The 18,574-nt window shown below is 40.1% G+C and overlaps 1 protein-coding gene across 2 annotated transcripts in view; it reads right to left on the bottom strand.

Moving 5' to 3' along the window:
- Positions 1 to 16,825, bottom strand: part of KCNIP2 (potassium voltage-gated channel interacting protein 2) — a 119,209-nt gene extending 102,384 nt beyond the window's left edge. Inside the window, exon 1 of one of the 2 annotated variants that reach the window (XM_034439911.3) lies at positions 16,566 to 16,825. In XM_034439911.3, the coding sequence (XP_034295802.1) occupies positions 16,566 to 16,638 (73 nt within the window). In that variant the 5' untranslated portion in view covers positions 16,639 to 16,825. The remainder of the gene's footprint in view (positions 1 to 16,565) is intronic. The other variant, XM_034439916.3, reaches the window with a different exon arrangement.
- Positions 16,826 to 18,574: the final 1,749 nt, after the last annotated feature.

The raw sequence follows: 18,574 nt of genomic DNA, 5'->3' as shown, positions 1-18,574 counted from the left end.
CTGGGCCTCGTTTGCCTTCAATTTTTCCCTGGAGGATTAAGTGAAGGATGCCGTATTTTTCTGGGTGTCGCATCACATGTACAAAATACTCTAACTTTCGCTTTTTAATGACTTTGATTATTTCCCTTTGCTTTCCCAGGCGGCTTATCACCTCCTCATTTTGTTAACCCAGCTTATACGTAACAGCCATCTGTAAATCCACATTTCAAATGCTTCTAGTTTCTTCTTTTCTGTCAGAGACCAACTCTCTACTCCGTAAAGCAGGATAAAAAAATATGTAACATCTGACAAGCCTGATTTTCAGTCTTAGGCTTATGTCGTGACTGCAGAAGACCTTTTTCATTTTGAAGAATGCTGTTCGAACTTTCTCTATCCTTGTCTTTACTTCACTGATCATGTCCCATAATCATATACTGTATATATACATTATATTCTGGGAAGCAGTATATAAGTCTAAATCAGGGGTGAAATGCTCCCAGTTCAGTCCGGATCGCCTGATCCGGTAGCAATGGAGGCAGATGGTTCAGAGAACCAGTAGCAAAAATCCCTGCACCCCCCCCATGCCCAGCTGAGCCGTGCAATCATCAGAGGCTTTTTTTTTTAGTTTTTAAAAGCATTTTTTCTACAACCTCTTCGGCCAAAAAAATGCTTTTAAAAGTAAAAAAAAAAGCCTCTGATGATCATGTGGCTCAGTTGGGATCGTCAAAGGCTTTTAAAAGCATTTTTTCTACAACCTCTTCAGAGATTGTAGAAAAAAATGCTTTTAAGAGCCTCTGATGATCCAAGCTGAGTTGCCTGATCGGCAGAGGCTTTTTTTCTTTTAAATGACTTTTTCATTTAAATGACTTAAATGACGATCGGGCAACTTAGCTGGGATTGTCAGAGCCTTTTGAAAGCATTTTTTTACAACCTCTTCGCCGAAGAGGTTGAAGAAAAAATGGTTTTAAAAGTAAAAAAAAAAATTGGCCACACCCACACAGTCACATCCTCCTTCCACTAAGCCACGCCCATAGAACCGGTAGTAACAAATTTTAGATTTCACCACTGGTCTAAATGCTATTGCTATACCTAGAGCCAAAATCAAACCTTTGCAATACATTTGTGTGATATGAACTCAAGGACGTTCAGCACGTTTGCATCATATCAGACTATGTTTCTTGTGATTTTCTGGCTAGGTATTTTTGTATTTCTACAAACCTTGCCTCACTCCTAGCCTACGTATACCTTTCTTTGTAATCTGACAGCACTACTTTAGCTTTGCCACTTCAATTGCTTCTGAGCACTCTAAATGTTTCCGTAATGTTAATGTCAGCTTCTACTTCTTTAAAAGGGGGGTGCTAGTTATCCCTGTACACAGAATGAGCAAATCATAGCTTGTCAATAGTTGATGAGCTAAAATCTCATCAGTCCTGCTGAGAGGCTGATGAGATTTTAGTTCAAAAACAATGGACAAGATTATGATTATGAGAGATGATGGAAATGAACATTTAATAAGAACTGGATGTCACAGATCACCCAATCTTGCACAGATCCTTTACCTGCCTGGCAGTGGTGGGTTCCTCCTGGTTCGGTCCAGTTCGCCCGAGCCGGTAGCGGTGACGATATGACATCACCGAATCAGTTCTCCCCCCCGCCCTCCCACCCCACCCACCCACGTTATTCTTACCTTTTATTTGGTCCCACCCCCAATCTATTGCTGCCTCCTGAGTCCCAGCTGATGACTAGAGGGAAAAAAACTGTTTAAACTCTTGCCGCGGGGCTTCAAAGGGCCGTCCTACAGCTGATCAGTGTTAAAAGCAAACAAATGAGTCAGGTCGTAGGTGAGATGACTGGTCGTAAGTGCGAGGACCTTCCAGAAATGACTCTGACCAGCTAGCCATGCCCACCTAGTCACATGACCTCCAAGCCACGCCCACAGAACCAGTAGTAAACAAATTTAGAACCCACCCCTGCTGCCTGGTGTCCACCAGTTCTGTTGAACTACAATTACCATAACCTTTATCCAGCAGATCTGAGCATGAAGGAAGTTGTAGCCAACAGATCTAGTGAGCACCAGATAAGGAAACTCTGTATCATGATATATTAAAATTGTGTACAGCATAGGCATATTAATTGATTGGATAATGAAATCATCTTATAAATCTTAACGAACTAAGCTATAAATATATATTCTGTGCATATAACCACAAAACTGGAAAAATGAGGAGGAAAATCTTTGCTTAGAATGTTATCATGTAAAAGACAGTGAAACATAGCTATGATTTCAGAAAGCAGAAAAATTACACATAGCCTCTTCATCCTATGAAAGGTGCACATTAATGAGCATATGCTTTCTTTCTTCACTACAGTACATACATACACACATACACATATACATAAATGCATACATACATAAAATACTAACTTCTTCATAGTGCAGATTCAGTTCTACATAAATATTGGAGAAGGTTGTTCCTCAAGCAATTTTGCTTGCGAAGTGTCCCATGATCTTAACCTTATAAGAATTCTGTAATCATTTTTCCTGTTCAGCAGAATTATAAATTTGGAAGAGACAATTTAGGACATCAAGTCCATTCCAGATCAGTTCAGGAATCAAATTAAGACACGTTCAACAGATGGCAGTGTCTACTCGAACAATTCAACAAAGGAAAATTCACCACCAACCTCAACAATTAATTTAGCTGTCAGACTGCTCTTACAGTCAAGGATTTCTTTCTTCACATCAATCTAAAATCTGTCCTCCCTTTACTTAAGATCATTATTCCATGTCTTGCTCGCTAACACAACTGAAAATAGATCTTGATATTTTGTGCAGAGAATGAAGATATCTTTTAAATCTTAACCTGCTAAGCACTTTTCAGGTACTGAAAAATTAGTTACAATCTCCCACTGCCCAGTGATTTGACTTCCCTTCAAGATTAACAATACTCAGTTCCTACAATCTGTCAGTATAAGATGTAATTTCTAGTAGTCTGCTGATTATTCTACTTGTTCTTCCTTATGACTGTTACAGTTTCTCTGAATTTTTCTTAAAATATCTGGAACTGGACACAAGAGTAGTCTGATTAATGCAGAACATAGTGAAACTATGACTTTCCATGATTTGGAAACTGAATATTGATGCAGTCTAAAATTCATCCATCCATCCATCCAAATATGATTCCATATGAACTTTAGTGGATTACAAGAGCCCACATAAAATCAGAAGTCACAATGCAAATTCAGTCAATAAGCAATCAATGTGTTTAAAACCCCGGAATAATCATAATATTGCACATTAACAATTCTGCAGAAAAAAACTATTTTGACTCCCTTCCTAAACATCATCAGGAAGGGCACCATCCTTAAGTGCATTCCTCATTTTTGGCAATACAACACTGCTGACACATACGTATTCAGCTTGTGATCAGCCACGATTCCAATATCCTTTTACAGAGACTATTCCCCAGACCAGTGGCAATGAGCTTTTCCTCTTGTTTCCCAGTTGATTGGAAAAACTGCTGCCTCAGCAGCTTAACTCTTGCTGTTTCTCTGGAATGAGGTCAGCCAACATGCAGCCTTCTTCAAGGGGGATTGGGGAGGAATCCTGCTGGAAGGAAAATGTGCACCTTGACAAAAATCCTTTCCTCCCCCCACCACAGCTGTTAAAATGATAATGATAACGATGTAACAATAACAATAATATTGCAGACCTAGTCAATATTATGCAATTTAATATATTCTACTAGGTTATTAGCTATCCCTTCAATTTGTGTCATTTACAAATTCAGTAACGTTCTTTCCACTTCTTTATCTAAGTTATTAATGAGTACCAGGCCAGGGGCATTTCAGCTGATATCTCACTCCAGTTTGATGACAGACGATTGATTAGCACTCTTTGACTATGGTTTTCAAGCATCATTAACTGTAGATTCATCTAACAGATATGCCATCCAGCCCATAATTAACAAGTTTGCTGATCAGCATGACAGGGAGTCTTTTTCAAATGTTTTGCCAAAGTCAAAATATAAATTGAAAGCACTTCTATAATCTGTGAAGGAAATTATCCTTTCAAAAAATGAGATAAAGAAAGGCTAGCAACACTTGTTCTTGAAAACCTTTGCTGATTTCTAGTAATTGGTGGAGTGTATTTAAGATGCTTGCAGATTCATCCAGACCATGAGCAACCTCTTTAGTACTGAAAGATGTAAACTATGCAGCCCTGAGACCTGAACTCACACATAATTGCCTGGCAGAATGCATCTCCTCTTCCTACAGAACACTGACCCAAAATAGGATTTGTCTTATTATTTCTTACAGTTTGCCATTTTCACTAATCAGATGGTATGCCATTTCCTTTTTCCTTCCTTTAGTTTTGAAAAGGTACAATCCTTCTGTAATCTCTCTTCATTCTGAGCTTTAGCTTTTCCAACACCAAATCTATAAATTTGGACTACTCGATGGCTCTTTACTTGATGATCTTCTTCCCTGCCCCCCCCATCTTTTACATATGTGACATTTTTGATTTTTAGATTTTTGCTGAGCTTTTTGTGCATCCAGATTGTCTTGGTCTCCTATCTGGAAACATTTATCCTTCTGCTCTTAGCATTCCTTCCTCCTCTTTTAAGGAACCCTGTTAAAAATCCTATTGAGACTTAACAGGTATGTAAACATGACTTAAGGGATGCGGTGGCTCAGTGGCTAAGACGCTAAGAGATTGTCGATCGAAAGGTTGGCAGTTCAGCGGTTCAAATCCCTAGTGCCACATAGCAGGGTGAGCTCCTGTTACTTGTCCCAGCTTCTGCCAACCTAGCAGTTCGAAAGCACGTAAAAAATACAAGTAGAAAATAGGGACCTCCTTTGGTGGGAAGGTAACAGCGTTCCGTGCACCTTTGGCGTTTAGTCATGCCGGCCACATGACCACAGAGATGTCTTCGGACAGTGCTGGCTGTTCGGCTTTGAAACAGAGATGAGCATCGCCCCCTAGAATCAGGAACGACTAGTACATAATGTGAGGGGAACCCTTACCCTTACCTTAAAATGACTTAAGAAAGAATTGTCATCCTTTGTAGGTTTCCTAAATTTTGCCCCCAGCCCCCTGGCTTATAGGATTACAATACAACAGTCCCCCAGTTGAATTGCTGAATGAACAACAGTCATTCAGCAATTCAACAGCCCCCCAGTTGAATTACAACAGTCTCCCAGTTGAATTGAATTGCTACTACCTATCCCAGGAAGATGTAACTCCACTGACCATTTGTATTATACTGCTATCCTGACTCTGGAGTCATCTTCTTGCAAATGGACATTCCCTGCAATTTCTGATCAGTAAGGGCATCCTCCAGTCTCAATTATATTAATAGCATCTCCAGTTTCCAGGATGCCACCAAATTTGTCTACAATTGTTCCAGAGTCCAACAATCTTTGAAGCCCCTTTCAGCATTTACTATATATACCAACTGTAAAAAGAGAAGCTATCGACCCAGTTGATTAATCACCAGCTTTTCAGGGTAGCAATCTGCCTTAAACCAAACTAAAAGCACTTTGTTTAATGAAACCATTGCTGATAAAAAAAGAAAAGCAGGAAAGGTGGGGGAGGGGTGGGATAAAATGCCATTCATTAGAAAAACCAATCTGCCTTTACTTTAATCTGACCCAAAGTTCCCCAATGGGTAATTCTCATTTTAATAATCTCATTTAATAATATTTTAGAAATTCTTTTCCAAAATTGTTGGTACTCTTTAAAGGCTACATATACAGAAACAAGTCAATCAGAGTTGAGATGAGAGGACATACCTCCCAGAAAAATCAATCATTCTATATTTGTCCTTGCTGTTCACCCATTATTTGAATCAAAGGATTTCACTCACCAGATTTTAAAGTGAATATGAATTTATGCAACACAACCTCTAAAAAACACATCTGCAATTAAGCTTAGAGTTGCTCTTTCTCAAGATCTGCTATGTTCTTAATATTGTAATTGTATTGCAAAATTTACTTAACAAATGTCTTGCTTAGTGACAGAAATTTAGGGCTCAATTGTGGTCGTAACTTGAGACTACCTGTACTTTGCATGGAGCAATTTGCAGAAGTCAAGACAGGTTGCAACATGTTGTGCATAATTATCACTAAGTCCAGCAGGTTCAGGAACAGTCAGGGCTGGCAAGTGAGCCATAGTAGCACAGACCCACCCCTTGCCACCCTTCTCTCACTATCTCCTATTCCCAATTAATTCCTTTCCCTTCACTATAGCCTCTTCGCTTTTCCTTCTGTTTCTAACTTACCTGAAAAGATTTTTGTTGTTGTTTGGGGCACTTCCCACAAGCCTCACCTTAGCTTTCTGACACAGTTCCCCACAGTATTTGGTGACAGTCTTTTATCTTTAGTTCTTTATCCAAATAGAAGAAATCAAATCAATCTTTATTATGGACATAAATCAGCATAATGAGGGTGGGATACAGTCAATTAAATCCACTGCAAATCCACTGACAGCTGGAGCCAGAGTCAACTAATGTTTCCTTACTCTCTTCTTTCTGAAAGACTGCAACTTCATCCAAGAAAGGCCTCACTTTCCTTGAGTTCAGCTTTTTCATTACTGAAAGAGCATCTTCATTTTATTCTGCCCCATCCGGTTCATTATTGGGATTAAGCAACATTCAAGGATAATGATTGCTTTTTTAGAGATCACCTTGACAGAAATATGAAAGTACTGTTGCCAGGATGATGAGGGGTAAAGCATAGTTTAAATCCACAGCAGACAGATGATATTCAGAAAGACTCAGGCAGATGCTTCCCTAATTCACTGAACCATAAGAAGCAGGAGGACCTACAACACAATCAGACACACAAGACTCTGATATTATAGTCAAACTCAATAAAAGTAGTTTTAGTCTTTCTATGAAGTTGATTTCTTAATCTGATCTACCTCTGCTGGGCAAGTGCTACAAAGCTAGATATCATTTGCGTATTAGTATCATCCTACTCCAAAGCTCTGAAGGACCTCATCCAGCATTTACATGTTTAAACCAAATAGCATGGGGAACAATAAAAATTAATGTCCTGGGTTCAAACATAAATCCTGACAAGAAGCACTGGAATTTGTAAAACTCTACCTCCACTAGATAACCCAGAATGATACCATGACACTATGAAAAGTTGCTGAAAGGTCCAGGAGAAATAGGCTTTTCCCACCTAATTTCAGAATCAGGTTATTCAAGACAACCAAAACAATCTCAGCACTACTATATTAGCAATATAATTGAAATGGGTCAATTTAGAGTTGCAAAGCTATCACTTTTTCAGTCACTTTATCCAAGAAGGGAATATTTGAGATCAGCCTATAGTTACGGAGACTTTTTGAAGTAAGGGAGGGCTGTTCAGTAGAATTCTTAAAATTGTCTAAAGAAGGCACAGATTATGAGTTGAGTTTATTTAATCATCTGGGAATAGCAAAAGATCAAGCAAGCAGGTGACAAACCTCATCTCTCCAGATACTCTGTACACATCCTCAGGATCTACAAGCTGAAAAGAATCTCAACAAGAAAATGCCAAAAATTACATTCCCCAATAATGGAAGCCAAATTGAGGCAATCTTTATCCACAAAGAACAAGTACTACTTACAATGAGCTTTTGACTGCATTAGACTCACTTCCTCAGAAACAGTATTAAGACTCTCTTCCTCCTTGATGTAGGAGAAACCATAGGATATGAAAAAGAATTGCTGGCCTATTTGGTGTAGATGCAATCAGGGGACAGATTTAGGCCCTCTTTGATGCATCCACTGCCATGGAGCAGGACTTCATATGGGCCTCGAAACATTTCTGTCTTGCATTTGTGGATTCCTCACAAACAAAAATGCTCGAGCAAAGAGAGTGCTTAGGAGAAATAGTGTTCATTATCTAAGCCATTTCCATGTTCAGATCAACAGGGCTTCGTCAATATTACCAACAGTCAAAACAGGAAATCCTCCAAGCCCATTTGAGAATTTTTCTAGAAACATCAAGAACCTGCAGCACATTATTAAACTGATTTTCCAGCTCTGCAGAGATTTATAATAACTACCAAACTGAAACTCATTAGAAAGTGATCTGTCCATGACAATGGAGTTACAGAAAACTCCTCCTCTTTCAGACCACTAGCTCCACCCACCCAGAAAACCAAATCCAGTTTGTATCTTACTGCATAGGAGCGTGAAATCCTGAGCCCCTCCCGACTGGGCAACTTCAGCCTAGGCAATAAATTCCCAAGACACTCAAAGTACTGCCATGATAGGGATAGTACCCGAAAGAGACATTATTATACAGGAGAGTAGACAGTACTCAGCGCTTTAATCCCATATGATGAAAGTCTCTTTGGTTTTGGTCAAACATGAAAAAATTAATCCCTTCAGACAGATAACAGGGACAGGGACAGGGAAAACAGCTGATTCTGCTAATTTTGAATTTCCTCAGAATTGCTCATTAAATTTGCATAAGCAGCAATGCAGATATTCTTTTTTTTAAAAAGTTTTTATTGTTAAGGAATTATAGTACAATTCCACCTTTCCGGTTTCATGGTGTTAAGAGATGGCGATACCATTGAATTAGAACCAAAAATATTTCTCCTGGGAATCTTGAAGACAGAATTTGTATCTTATCACACATATAATAACAGCAGCAAGAATCTCCTATGCTCAACATTGGAAAGAGAAAAAGTTGCCATCCAAAGAGCACGTAATTAGGAAAATAATGGAATGTGCCGAAATGAACAAGCTGACGTTAGAAATTAATGATAGAGAGGAAACTGACTACTACAGCGTGTGGGATATGTGGTATGAGTGGTTAGAGAAAAGAAAATTGAAGTGAAGACTGAGAGAGATAAAGTTCAATTTGATGATTAACTAAATGAGTATATTGAAAGGAGTCGTACTACCGGCAGTAGGAAATAAAATGGAGTAAGGATGCAAGTTTATGTAAATAAAATGTAATAATATGTATTAAGGATAACATAAGTAAGAAATCCTACGGGCAGTACCTTTTAAATTAAGATAACGAGGCTATACTATGTAAATAATAAGCAAATATTATGTGTATATGTATGTGTATATTAACAGCAATGCAGATATTCTTATTATTCTCCTCCCTAATCTCCAGATGAAGGAAACTGAAGCAGCCATTTTGTTCAAAGTTTGGCCATGTAGACTGGAAATTAAGGAAACCAAGGACCAATACTTCAAAAAGAAATCAAACTATGGAAAGCTGAAATTAGACTTCTTTTTATTCTATTTTCCAGAATTTACACAGTACTATCTTCCCAATGTAAGTAAAATAGCACAAGCTGCTCTCACACCTCATATCAAATTTGTTGCTGGAGCAATATTTTCTCATTTATTTTTTTGTTTCTCCAAATGGAGAGATCCTGATTAAGATGTCTTGTTCAATTTTTGCCCAACTCAGACAGACTGAACATTGGAAAGCAGAAACAGAAAATACAAAATATTGTCCTCCCCATGTCTTGAATAATTCAAATGTTTTACATCACAAAACAGCCTTCAGTACTCAATTGCACGCATACAGTACATCTGCCCACTAGAAAAATGAACATCTCATTTGAAATTGAAACCAATTCAATTTGGGTTAAATTGTGAGATTGAGATTGAGCAACAAGAGAGTTTCCAAGCCAGGAAAGCAAAAGAGACCATAGTCTCAGAAATAGACAAAACACATAGAAAGAAAGCGATAGGCACAGAATACATATATCTCTATAATCTGCACAGGGCAAATTTTAGTTCACAAGATGCAGCATCCCCAATTACAGCAAACTATTTGGCCCTTGAAATCTCAAAGTCAGCAAGATAATGAAGAGTGAGATCATTGAATAGTCCTGTCAGCATCCAGAAGTTGCCCAGAAATCACCTCCATCATGAGCAAGTGGTGGAAAGCTCTCTGTACATGAGAACCATTATCCCCACAGACTTCAAGGTGTGAAACCAGACAGTTTATTTGAGAATTGGCAAGATTTTACCAGTGACCAAAGCCTCTTACAAACACATACACATGTGTACACGTGCAAACACACACACCACCCTCATATATATGCAAAGTATCATAGAACTAGCAATACTTCATACCACCTTGGTTTCTAAATACGTGTGTAATTGTATATTTAATACAGTTACATCATGGATACAGTGATCAGAGCTCTTCTTTTTAGGCCATAGAAAGGAAGATGACCCTTCAAAATATGCCACTTTAGATAAAAGGCAAGTAGGTGGAACACCAGGTCCATGATGCTGTGGTCTGGTAGCCAAACTGTATATGAAATATTGTAATTTTAATTGCTTCCTCCTGGGCAGAGAAACAGTTGAAAGTGATTATCATGCCTCCATTTCTTTGTCTTCACAGTGACAGGACCATACTCCATGCTTGGCCTACAGTACATAATGGTACGTGGGAATGTCCTTGGGAGACAGGAGGGAGAGTTGCACACTGGACAACGAATGTGTGAAGATATTTCAGCTCACCGAAAGAGAAGCATTCAGGTTTTCCAGAGAGTAAAAGGAAAGGAGGAGGGAAATGCCTTCAATCTTGCTAGATGCTGTTAAGGTAACTTTACAAAAAGGTAGAGCCAGTGGTGGGCTGCTACCGGTTAGGACTGGTTCAGGTGAACCAGTAGTTCTGACCTGGGCTGGCCCCGCCCACCCGCCCTAGTGCTATCACGTCCTATATAATTGCTGGGGTTTTTTTATGCCATGCATGTGTGCGGAAGGCATGCACTCACATTTTTTGTTCCGGTTCTTACAACTGGCAGCAGCCCTCCCCTGGGTAGAGCTAGTACTCCTGCTTGTGCTTCTTGTCTGAGCTACCTTGCAGGGTTAACAGGCTTTGAACCATAGTTTTGCTATGAGGAAATTCAGGACAGATACTACTTTGCTACCTTATACATAAGCCTGCGCAGCATTCCCAGTTTTGAAAGAAGCAACATGACTTACAGTAGCTCTTTACCTGTCACTGTAAGGGGGTGAAGTAAACGTAGGCCTTGTCAGCATCCCAAGTGCATTGCAGGCTGTTTCTATAGTGATCATTCACCCACTGCCAAATGCAACTGTCTTTGCACCAGCTGTTCAGCAGCAACTGCATGACAAAGAAGTTGCAAGGTAGCTGGCTGAACACTCTGGGGAAATCAAGGCACACTGGTGGTGAAGTGGCTACCAAAATAGAAATGTATGCACCTAGGATGGAGACCAGCTTTTTCCTTTCCCATGTGTAGCTGAGATTGTCTAAAGGCCACGAGGGATCAGGACTTGGGAACTAATGTCCAAGCCACAGGTCATATCTTACCTTCCTTCACTGTTAACCTTTAAACTATCAGCTGAAGAAAAAGGCTATATTTAGTGATATACCTTTTGTGTGCTACAGATTTAGATCGTACTAGGGGAGGCTTAAGATGGGGTCAATCAATCATTTTCATGAAGTTTGAAGACAATGTGATTCAGTCATTGCTGCCTGTAGTGTAGTCTTATTTATTCACTGCTTCACTGTTATTTTGGCTAGAAGAGGCTCTACCGATGCTTATAGTGCATTGAAAGCTTTAAGAAATACAATATCCCCTGGGACTATAGAAAGAGAAAAGAAAAAGGAAACACTAGCAGTACTATAACACCTTCAAGTTAGAAAACAAAAACATACCACTTCCAATATTACTAATGAGTGGCATTCAATTAAATCACTGTATAATAATAACCTTATTGTTATAAATTAACATCTTGAGTTAGATTTGTATTGCATTAATGCTTATAGATTCTTCTTCATGCATGCAGCAATGTTTTTTAGCATTTCCATTGCTTACAGGACCACTTCGAGAGCTTGTGGATTTTCAGGTGGTACTACTGAAAGGTTATTCATATGAATAAACTGCACAGCTATTTCTGCAAATGCTTATCATCCTGTTTTAACCCACTGCAAGGTGCCTCTTCCCCTAAATATGTACCCTATAATGTACTAAAAAAATAGCCAAGTATTCATTACAATGGTTGCATATATACAGAAAAATACTCTGTACAGTTGTTTACAAAGAATATTCAGTCTGTTTTTACAATAGCTGCAAATGACTATAAATGAAAACAACAACAGTACCTATTTTATAGCTTATTTTAAGATTTAGTAACAAGATAAGATGTTGTTACTAACATTCTCTTGAAAAAGCAGATTGTTGCTTAGCCAGATGTAATGCTGAAAGTGAACTGCATTTTCAATTGGCATTATTGTAATGCCATATTTAGACTCTAAGCAGAGTGAGGGATATGAGCACAAGATTTTCCTGACCACCAGACTGTTTTTTAGAGAATCTTAAGGCCAATACCAAGAAGTTGACAGCTAGGGCTAAGAATCATTTCTGAAATTATTTATTTCAGGAGGACTACATAAACACAAATTGCTGTGTTTGCCTATTCTGTATCAATTCACACAACCATCCTTAGGATTTTAATAAACTTGGATTAACTTTTTTATTTCAGACTTGTTACTTAAAGCTTTTTACATAGACAATTGGCATAAAACATCTCTGCTGTCTTGGAAAACCTTTATAAAAGGGATTTACAAATGAAGCTTGGCCAAGCCTCAATCTAGACTTGATTGGTGAAGAAAACAGTTCTCTTATTTGTCTATGGAGATTCTCAGTCATCCAGGTCATAGTTATCCCAAAGGTGATTTTTCAAGAGGCAACTGGACTTTCTTGTTTTTCTTTCGCTTCTCATCCAAGAAGCTTCTTTAGCTGTCTTCAGAGCCGAAGACAGCTGAAGAAGCTCCAAGAAGCTTCTTGGATGAGAAGTAAAACATCTTCAAAGAAAAACAAGGAAGTCCAGTTGCCTCTTGAAAAATCATCTTTGGGACAATTTTCCTATCTGCACACATCACTTCATTTCATGAGATTGACAAAGATGTCTGACAAAACAAAAAAGATAACAAAACTGAATAAACTGCTGAAGTTAAGTATTGTTTCCCAAAAGATTGTTGGGTTTTTATTAGTGCTCAATTTATGACCACAGTTGGGAACTTCCATCACTAAGCCTTGTACTTCAATGAATTGCATCTGATTTTATGAACTTTTGTGCCACAAACATTAAACAAATCGCATGGCTGTTAAGTGAATCCAGCTTCCCCTGTTGATTTTGCTTGCTACCCCACCCATGGAAGGTCATATATGGCAATCACATGACCTTGTGATGCTGCAACAAAATACATGCTGGTTGCCAAGCACTTGAATTTTGATTGTGACTGTGGGAATGCTGTGACAATCGTAAGTGCAAAGCCCAGCGATAATTCACTTTTTTTCAGCATTACTGTAATTATTTCTTTTGTGTTACAGTAAATACAATATAACAATGATAGATTTAGAAGAGGAAAAAAACCAGAATTAAAAGTAGAGTCAAAACATGAACAACTTGAAATTTGTAGGTAGGCATCACTTTGTTACCCCAAAGTAAAGAGGATTTAATTTATTATGAGAAAGAAATAGAAAATGGGAAATCCAGATACATCTCAACCAGCATGCTGAGTGAACTGATAGCTGTGAAGGGGAAAGGCACTTCTGTTTTCTTAACCTTAAGGTGGAGAGTGTGCTCAAGAAAAGATTAATCCTAGGAAGTAAGACAATGCAAAACTTAGACTTGATTATGAAGACTAAGGATAATTCAATAACAACAAAAATTAGAAAAGTTAAAGCAACAATATTTCAAGCTGCAATATTCAGCTTTGAAAAGTAGACACTGAGAAAGGAAAGGGAAAGAATATAGGTATTTCAAATTATGGATTTTGAGAAGGTTCCAAGGGGTGTCACAGATTGTAAGAAGGATCAATGCATTACATCTGGATCAAATAAAGGCTCACTGATTTCTTGAGACAAAAATAAATAAAACTACTCATTTTGGCATGTGACACAGGTGGATAATGAATTAGAAATAGTATCCTAATATCCTAATTAGAAATTAGGATAATGAATTAGTGTTAGGTAAGACTGAAGGAAGTAGAAGAAGGGAAAGATGATCAATAAATTAGCTGTAGGGGTTTGAAAATGGAGCTGGAAATTTGAGAAAAGGGTGCTCTGGAACAGCATCCCACTAAATATACCAATGGTGCCCTCTCTCCTCAGGTTCTGAAAAGTCTTTAAAATCTGGATTGGGTCCCAGATCTGAGATTAATGTATATGGGGTGGGGGTGGGGATATTCTGCTTTGTTTTAATGAATGTTTTTAGTTCAAACTGTTCAACTTCATTTTATGTTTTTAATTGCTTATGTTAATTCTTATGTTAATTGTCCACTGGAACAATAACAATAACAATAACAATAATAATATGACGCTGGCAGCAACCCATATCAACCATTAGCACCAGTCAATTGTATTTGTGACACATTTTTAAATGTTCAGTTGACTGAGTTTCATGTTTAACGAGTAAAAGAGATGATGATGATGATGATGATGATAATGATGATGATGATGATATCACTATAATATCAGATCTGCAAGTTATTGCAATAATAATAATAATCAAGCATAACTTGATAGCACCCAGGTAGTTCTTGGCGTACTATTATAAAGAAACACAGGAGTATAGGAATTTTAGAATGCTATCAGTTTATTGTTTTCAGCTGTGTTCCTCACTTTTGCACATATAAGAGGCTGGAACTTGGACTCTTAGAAGAAATATCCATTTCCAATACTATCAATAGGAGATAAATATTTACAGAATTTTCTTTACAGCTCAATTGGGAAATATTTTCTATAGTCCAAGTAATACCAAATAATAAATGCATGTGGTCTTCAGAAGCCATGGTTTAAGTTTTCATAAGTATTTTGTTGTATTCCATGGTCTCTCATTAAGTCTCTGGATTAGCTATCTCTTTTCCCAGTACAGGCATAAGAGCTGTACGTAACAAGCTGCAATGAAGATGAATGTGAATGATTCAAAGGAACTTAATAGCAAGGTAATGTGTGTTGACAGAGAGAAAGTTGACCAAAAATAAAGAAAATGGGAAATGGCACTAGAGCAAAAATCACATATATTCTTTTCTGCAGTTACGATGTGAACTTTAGCTGCAAGAGAGAATTTATCCATTTGTAAATGGAAATGAAGAGATGATCAAAATATAACATGTAGACATTCACTTCATGTGTGCTGCATAACTGAGTGTCCAGCATTTCATTAGACAGTAAGTTTATTATTATGTTATTTTTATTCATTTGCCCCACAAATGTACAAGAATTGTGATCAGTAGCTGTCTGTTGCTTATTGTTTATAACTTTATCTTAAAAATAAAACTATAGGAAAAATTAAAAAAGAAAAAGAGAGGAGTAGTAAATTTATGGTATCAAAAGCCAACCAGGGATAAATGGCTTTATTGAGTGTGTGGAAGGGAGAGTTGAAAAACACAAGAATTCTTGACTTTAATTCTAATCCAGTTCTCTTCAGATAAAAAGGGTATACGGAAATCCGAAGACTGATGAAAAGCAAAGCTCTTGGGCAGAAAAATATGAATGGCACAAGATCAGGAGGTCCCACAATTAAAGGTCACAACTGGGAGGAACCCAAGTTCCTTTTCACTTCATTTTGATTTTAAATCATATTGATGCGTTCAAGTCACTTGAAAGACAAGAAAATCATGTGGGCTCTGAATTTCTACTGAGCTCAAAATATCTCTGTGGCTGAAGAGCCAATTTTGCAGGCATCAAATCGCTTGAATGACGTTCAGGGGCAACAGAGAGAGAAAATTGCTCTGCCGTGTGCACAGGAGAGCCCAGCAGCACTGACAAACTCCAGCACCGTGGACAGTACAAGATTTGAAGGGATTTTGCTAGTTCTGGGAAGAAGGAAGGCATCTCGCCTACTAGCCTTCTATATAGATATGGGGTCTGTGCTTTTTGTAGTGGGCTAAGATCCTCTAATAAATAATACCTATTTATTAAATTTCCATGCCGCCCATCTCTCTGGTACAGAACAGAGGCAGCAGAAAGACGTGGATAAATTCCTTCTGATTTGAATTTTATTTATTTTTTAAAATTGAGGACTTCATTGTCCATCTCAAGGGGATCTTGTCCAACTTCTACATTGGTTTACAGACTTTAGACACAGGAGTAAGTTCATTAAGATCTCCTTAGAGTCTTAGGGGAAGGCATCGCAGCCAACATTAGCTCCAGATCCTGGACTATTTTAAGGAGCCAGGCAATGAAAGGTTCCGTTCTCCAGCCTGTAAAATCCATTCAGTCATGCATACCACAGACATAAACCTTCACCTACTTTGAAATGTCCAGGGACAAAATCGGCGCCGTAACCCAACCCCCTCTCCTCGGCACCATCACTTTGTGCAAGTTTGGTTCAGAAATGGACTAAAGAACCCCTCCCTGGATGGTGAGAAGAATGCACGAAGGAAAACCCCACCTTTGGCAGGTGGCGGTGGGTCGACAACAGTTACTGTGCGGGACCTCTTTCACACTCCACCCAGTTTGCTGTTAAAGGGATGCTGCATCTTCCTAGCCCTCCCCCTCCCTGCCCCTCCTCAAGCCAAGGCGGCGGCTCTCAGCAGAACGAGCTGCCAGCTTGGGGGGAACTCACCGGTTAGTTGATCGTAGGAACCATCGAGGTCCCGGGAATCGGAAAGGCTCTCCTTTCTGTTCTTGCCGCGCATCTTGCGGAGCGGAGACGCCCCGAGGATCCGGGACAGGACGGGACCTGGCTGCACACCTCCCTTCGCTTTACAGCTTCTCTTTCTTGCCAGGTGGGGCGCCCGGGGCGCCCGGTGCCGACGCCTCCCTCCCTCCCCCTCTGCAGATCCTCCTGGCGGGGGCGCGGGACGGGCAGGGGCAGCCGGCGTCCAGTTCCCCGGCAACAGAAGAAGCGCAAGCGCCTTCTTTCCCAGCCGCCGAGCTGCTCCCCCACCTCGCCCGCCAGCTTTTGTGCACCGCCGCTTGTTTGCTTCTCCGGGCGGGCGGGCGGGCGGGCTTCTTCTCTGACCGCCTGTAGCTGAGGCGAAAGGAGAAGAGCCAGATTCCGTTCCCGGGCTGTGTGCCTTTCTCCCCGGGACCGCCTTGAGCTCCCTCTCGCACCAGAAGGGTTTAGTCCCGTGCGCCCGTCCGGGGCAGAGTGTGAAGCTCTCCCTGGCACTCGACTCAGGGGCAAGAGGGGCTCCCTCAGGGGGGAAAAAAAGAGAGAGAGTTTCCCTCAGACACGTGTCTTCATGGGCTGGGAGACACGTGCACCTGTACACAAACGCGCACGCCGGCGTCGTTGGGAAACTGGCGCAAGAATAAACGTCCTCCCACACTTCTGGCGGAGCCAGAGACTCGCGGGGGCAGGAGCCACCCCAGCGCTACCCACTCGGCCTCGCGCGGAGATCCCTGAGTACAGGAGACGGGGCATGGAGGTGGGGGGAGGGGTGCTTCACCCAGGACTGAGCGAATCACGCCAACAAGTGCTTGCGCTTCCTAACACACCTCTCACACTTCTGAAGGATCCGTGCCGGCCAACTGACACGCTCCACCGAACCTTCCTCTACCTCCAGAAGAGCAGGTTAGCACCCACCCACCCCCCACACATAACCTGCTGTGAACCAGTTCTTAGGAGAGGGTGTTTGTCATTTTATTTAACAAGCTATGTCGTTATCCACTCAGCCAAGCCTGGCTATAATGGAGATACTGAGATGCAAACACTTCATCTGTTGAATTTCTGTCTCTGGCAGCTGCTAAAAACAGAGGAGGCCTGGCAAGGGGCCTGGGGTGGGGGGAGGCAAGTCCTGGGTCCAACTGAAAGGAGGAGGGGGTGAGAGGGAAGGGAACTGTTGCTGGAGGAAAAGAATCTGAGAAAGCCAGAAGGCTGGCAGAATTGGCCAATGGCTACTAGAGAGCCTGTGGTCCTATAGGTTTTCCACATCCAACTGTACAGGATAAGGACATCTCTGAATCAGCTCCTCTGAAAACAAACAAAACTGGCTGGGAATGAGTTCTGATGCAATGTATCTGGAGGGCCGCTGATCTGAGGGAGCTTCTTCTCCAGATGTTCTCCAGAAGTCAGAGACCCAACCTTTAATGTATTCTGTTCCTATTGAACACACGAACAGGATCACAATTTCCTCTGGGTTCATGCCCACTACTCCTATAATGAGGAATAATTGGCACTGTTATCCTCTACTGTACAGCATTCTGACAAAAAAAGCATTCATTTGGATAGGGTTCCTAGAAGCAGTATCCCAAAGGCCCATTAATAGCCTGTTGATCCCTCCCCCCCCCCCACTTTCCATAAGTAGAAAAGGAGGTAGAAGTGACTTGCCTGCTGTATCACAGAACCAATTTCATTTTGTCTTCTTTATCATTCATTCTGGCAATTTTGCTCTTCTTAAATTACGAAAGTATAGCTTGAATATGCAGCCATAACATCTTAATTTCCCTTAATTCAAATGATCAATCTCAGTGCATAAATACTATACATTCTCTGGTCTTTGCTGTTCCGTTTATATGCCAGCCCATTGATACGCAGCACTAAGCCCCTATGTGACATTACGGTGAGTAAAATTGCTGAGATGTTCTTTCCTAGCAGTGGCAAACCAGGAAAAAAAGATGGTAGGTATG

The sequence above is a fragment of the Pantherophis guttatus genome, chromosome 6, assembly GCF_059756535.1.
Source record: "Pantherophis guttatus breed Tessera chromosome 6, ASM5975653v1, whole genome shotgun sequence".
Taxonomy (NCBI): domain Eukaryota; kingdom Metazoa; phylum Chordata; class Lepidosauria; order Squamata; family Colubridae; genus Pantherophis; species Pantherophis guttatus.
This window is presented reverse-complemented; position numbering and strand designations above follow the sequence as displayed.